This window comes from Asparagus officinalis, chromosome 6 (assembly GCF_001876935.1).
Source record: "Asparagus officinalis chromosome 6, Aspof.V1, whole genome shotgun sequence".
In the NCBI taxonomy this organism is placed as follows: domain Eukaryota; kingdom Viridiplantae; phylum Streptophyta; class Magnoliopsida; order Asparagales; family Asparagaceae; genus Asparagus; species Asparagus officinalis.
In genome coordinates, this window is record NC_033799.1 from 35,076,009 (window position 1) to 35,081,080 (window position 5,072).

Below are 5,072 nucleotides of genomic sequence, written 5' to 3' on the forward strand. Positions count from 1 at the left end.
TTTGTTGCAATTAATAATAATAATTTTTTTACCACTTTAAAATTTTCTCTTCTTCTCTTTATTGGATGATGAAGATGAAGATGAAGATGGAGAATTATTTGAAGGTTTGCATTTCTTTTCTTTTTCTTTTTTATTGCTTATTAGTTTAGATTTATTTCTATGTTTGTAGTTAGATTTTATTTTCTTGTTAAATAGCTAAGAGGCTAGAACCCTCTTGCCTTAGATTTATTTTATGCTTATAGAGTAGATTTATTTTCGTGCATTTAATTCTTGCAATTTTATTTTGTAGTTTAGATTTTGTAATTTATTTTGTAGTTATATTTTAATTTCTTACACTATTCACCTTGAGGCTAGAACCCTCTTGGGTTTAGTTTTTCTTTTTGTTTATTTTTATTTTGTTTGATTCGCCTTTAGGCTAGAACCCTCTAGGGAATCACCCTTTTCTAAGAAGTGGGTTCAATTTTAGATTATCCATATCTATAATTGAATCCACCATCTTTAATTTCTTGCATTTTCTTTTATTCTAGAATTTTGTCCTTCATTCTTGATTTTTCATTTGTTTCTTGATTTTATTCATTTTTTCCTTCTTGCCTTATTGATCACACTCATTCTCTATAACTTTCACTCTCATTACCTCTCATCAATCACATTCACTCATCAATCTTATTTGTCACGCACACAACATAAGAACCGATTTTATATTTTCTCCTACAAAACACCTTCCTCGTGGGATCGATATCTTAAATACTATAACTTGACACGGTTGTGCACTTGCAACCTTTTTGGTACATGTTTATGCCGCATCACGTGTCACGCACGTGACAAGCTCTCGCCGGAAAACTGGTCGGCGACGAGAAAAAGGGCTTTGTTGGTAAGTTGAATCAATTAAAATACCTTAAAGCATGTTTGACTAATTAAAATACCTTCTTGGTAAATTGGATGGAATTAAAATACCAATATGGGTATTTAGCCTTAATTAATCTATTAAGAGCAAGTGCAAATACATACCCAAATCCAAAAGTTAACTACCATCCAACAGTCAAAACAAAACAAAAAACAAACCCCCCGTAGCTATCATCCCAATCCGAGCCGATCACCATTAGATTCGTCGCCAGCTCAACTAACCTATAGAAATTCATCTCCTCTTCTTCCTCAAGTCCAATCTCTTTCCTCTCTCAACTCTCAATAATGTCCTCCCTCTTCTCTCTCCTCCTCTCCATCCTCCTCCTCTCTCCCAAACCCTCCACTGCATTTCTCCCAAGAGCAAAGCTCACCACATCCGACCCTCAAAAACCCCAAAATTTTCATCCTCGATCTCACTCACAGTCTCCATCCCCAACGAAATTCTTCGAGGTAACTCGACCCATTTCGAAGCCCAGCTCAAACTGCCTCTCACCATCCTCACCCACGATTTCGCCCGCCAACCTACGGCACGCCCCCACAGCCACGCGCTACTCCCCTCCCTTCTGCCTTCCGCCCCGCCTCCGCCGCGCTCTCGGCCATCCTCCGCGGTCTTCCGCTGGTCCGTCCACCTGCTCGGCCGCCAGTCGACCGACCAGCATCTTCGGCGTCTGGCTCTCCGGCGTCGAGCTCCTCCGCAGCTGCACCGCCGAGCCCCGACCCGACCCCGGCATCGCCTGGACCGTCGAAAAAGACATCACTAGGTACTCTTCTCTTCTATCACATCCCCAAACCCTAGCTGTCTATGTCGGTAACCTTGTTGATAAGACCTACACTGGAATTTACCATGTTAATCTCTCGATCGAATTCTACTTCGGCGAGCCAAACAAGCCCAAGATGCCCAATGTCGCACCCGGGTTCAACTCCCCTGCGGATTTGGTCATGCCTGTGTCGAGACCCTTGCCGTTGAACGACGGGCAATGGTTCGAAGTCCAAAATTCGGCGGACTTGCAGACCTCAGAGGTTTTGTTCCCGAAGAATGTGTATCGGGCTGTTCTTGAGGTTTATGTTTCTTTTCACCAGAATGATGAGTTTTGGTACACAAATCCCCCGAATGAGTATATAGAGAAGAACAATATCAGTTTAGCGGGAAATGGGGCTTTTAGAGAGGTAGTTGTGAGTTTGGATGGGAGTGTTGTTGGCGCTGTGTGGCCTTTTACTGTGATTTATACTGGAGGGGTGAATCCTCTACTTTGGAGACCGATAACGGGTATTGGATCCTTCGATTTGCCTTCGTATGATATTGAGATTACGCCATTTTTGGAGAGGGTTTTGGATGGGAAGAAGCATGTGTTAGGGTTTGGTGTTTCTGATGCTCTGGATGTTTGGTATGTCGATGCGAATCTGCACCTTTGGTTGGATAGTAGGAGCAAGAAAACTGTCGGGGAGTTGATTAAGTATACTGCTCCCCAGATTGAGCTTTCATTAATTTCTAAGTTCAATGGTCTCGATGGGAGGTTCGATACTGTTGTAAAACGAGAGATATCTGCGACTGGATGGGTGAAATCTTCATATGGGAAGATCACGACCCATTTCTTTCAGACATTTGATTTCAAGAACTATATGGAGTTCAAAGGGAATGGGAGCGATCAGATAGTGAATCAGACTATAGATTTCAATCACGGTGTCTATGCAAAGCATCCATCCTCGGTTGTGTACTCCGAGCAAGTGTTTCAGAACTTTCCGCTTTACTTGTACACGGGCACCTCTGATCAAGTGAATGATACTTACTCTCTGGTATCGAATGTAACATTAGGGTTCAATGAGAAGAAGTTTTCGGGTGAAAAGTTTGGTTTTGCTTCGAGTAATTTGAGAAATTTGCAGAATGCTCAAGGGAGCATGCATGTTAAGGGGAATTTGGTGACTGGGGGTTTAGGGAGTACTCAGCAAGTGTATAAATATGAGGGCACTGATGGTTGCTACTTTAGGAATGTGAGCAGTAGGAATTATACTGTTCTATATGATGAATCAGGAGGATCTTGTACTGAGCGATTGGGATACTTTTAACCAACATGATTTCATTGGCATCTGAAACACATAATATTGTGATTTCTTTCATTGCTCAATAAGAAGAGTTTCTGCTAATGCTTTGTGGGCAGGATATGTGAACTCTTCATAGATATTTACTGCAAATATGGCTGTAAGTTTTAACTGAACCACAGTTTGTAGATTAGTTTTCAGAAATTTGGTTTGTATTAATTTGATTATTTTCAAAGTTCAAATTATTTGTTAGTATTTGTTATCTTGGTACATTATTGAAGGTTTAATTGTTAATGGATAATGGTATATCTTTTTGCAGATCGAATGAAAATTTGGATATCATAAGTGAACTTTTTTTTGATGGTGCAGAAAATTTTTGAGATGCATAATGTTACTCTATTTCATTTTCATCAAATTTCACGATGCCCCAGCCGACCCTATGAAATTTTGATACTATCATGAAATGTGTTAGTAGCATGTTGCAAATATGATGAAATCCACGTTGTCCTCATAAGATCCAACATACTACTTTCAGTTAGGGCTTTTGGCGTTCTTTTCTCTTTTCTAACAACTTTCACATGGCTTTGCTTCAATTTTGCTAAATTGTTTGACACTAACTCCTGGCAATTCTTGGATAAGTTACTGGTTTCTCATGTATGGTTGATATGTCTTTCTCATTTCAGTTTTGAACATGAGTATGGAGATAGAGATAAGGATTAAAACCTTCTAAATTGTGTATTTCCTTTATTGGTTAGTATTGAGTTTATCCTTTAAGATGAAATGAGAACATGTTTGAGAATAGTTAAGAGCGTTTGGCAACCATGCCGTTTTTGCCGTTTTCGTTTTTTTTTTCAAAAAAACAATGAAACGTGTTTGGCAACCGGGGCGATTTTTTGACTTCACCCTTTACAAAATCCAAAAAATAAACGATTTTCTTAAAACACCAAAAAGGTGTTTTGAGATTCCGTTTTTTCATCTAAGCCACCGCCCGTCCGCCGCCCGCTCGCCCGTCCGCCCGCCCGTCGCGGCCCGGCTCGCCGCTGCGTCGTCGGCGCCCGCCCCCGCATGCTCGTCGGCCGCCCGCCGCCCACAGCCTTGCCACCGCTCGGGATCCGCTACCGCCCCGCTGCCGTTTCTTTCGTCTAAACGATGCCCGTCGCGTCGTCTGTCCGCCACCGCCGCCCGCGCTGCTCGTTGGTCGTCCGTCGCTTGCTCGCGCGCTTCGCGCCCGCCGCGCCACCTGCCCGCCGCCGCCCGCTGCTGCCTCGTCCAGCTCGTTCGCGCCTGCCGCCACCACCTTTGCGCTACCGCCCGCCGCCTGCCGCCAACCCGCCCGCCGCCACCTCTAGCCCGTCGCACCGCCGCTCGCCGCCGCCGCCGCTGCTCGTCGGTCGGTCTGTTCCCCGCCACCACCGTCGCCGTCGCCTGCTGCCCGTCGGCCGTCTGCCGCCCGCCGCCCGCCGCGCCGCCCCCGCCTGCCCACCGCCCCGCCTGTCTGCGTTATTGGCAGATTTTGTTTTATTTAGTAGACTTTATCTACTAGTTATGGGGAATCCTATATCCTTCCGAAGAGATGGGTACACTCTGGGCAGATTTGTATGAATAATAATCATTATTCATTATGATTCTCTCTCCTATAAACTAGTTGCTTCTTCTTAGAAGCCCAAAACAAACTTTGGATGGGTGTTAGGTAGCAAGTAGCAAGAGATTAAGAGTTTGGATAGCTTTTTTAAAGAGGAGAGGGAAGGGGTTGGAAAGGTTACAATGGTAACCATCCTAAATTTGTACTTGTTTATAAATTTTTTAGTGAGTGAGGGGAAGGACGACGAGAGTTAAAAAGAAGCAAATTTCTTCACTTTCTTAACCCTTCTAAAGTGGACAGATTGGAAGGGGAGGGTCGAGTTTTAAATGAATTGATCACTTCTCTTCCTATTTTTATTAGGAATTTTATGAACATTAATCTGCGGAATTAAACATTAAACAAATAACGACACCAATGAAAATACTACACGCAAGCAAACACCAAGATTTAACGTGGTTCGGCAAATCGTGCTTACGTCCATGGGGCAATCCAGAGAGCGATATTCTACTATCAATCGAGAGTACAATCCTTCAAAGTTACACCCGAACTT

At 43.3% G+C, this 5,072-nt stretch overlaps 1 protein-coding gene across 1 annotated transcript; it reads left to right on the forward strand.

Annotated features, from left to right (window-relative positions):
• On the forward strand, positions 1,069 to 3,246 carry LOC109845287 (peptide-N4-(N-acetyl-beta-glucosaminyl)asparagine amidase A-like). The gene is given in 3 exon segments (XM_020414523.1): positions 1,069 to 1,390; positions 1,393 to 1,550; positions 1,552 to 3,246. Coding segments are annotated over 3 exon segments (1,776 nt in total). The 5' UTR covers positions 1,069 to 1,188; the 3' UTR covers positions 2,968 to 3,246.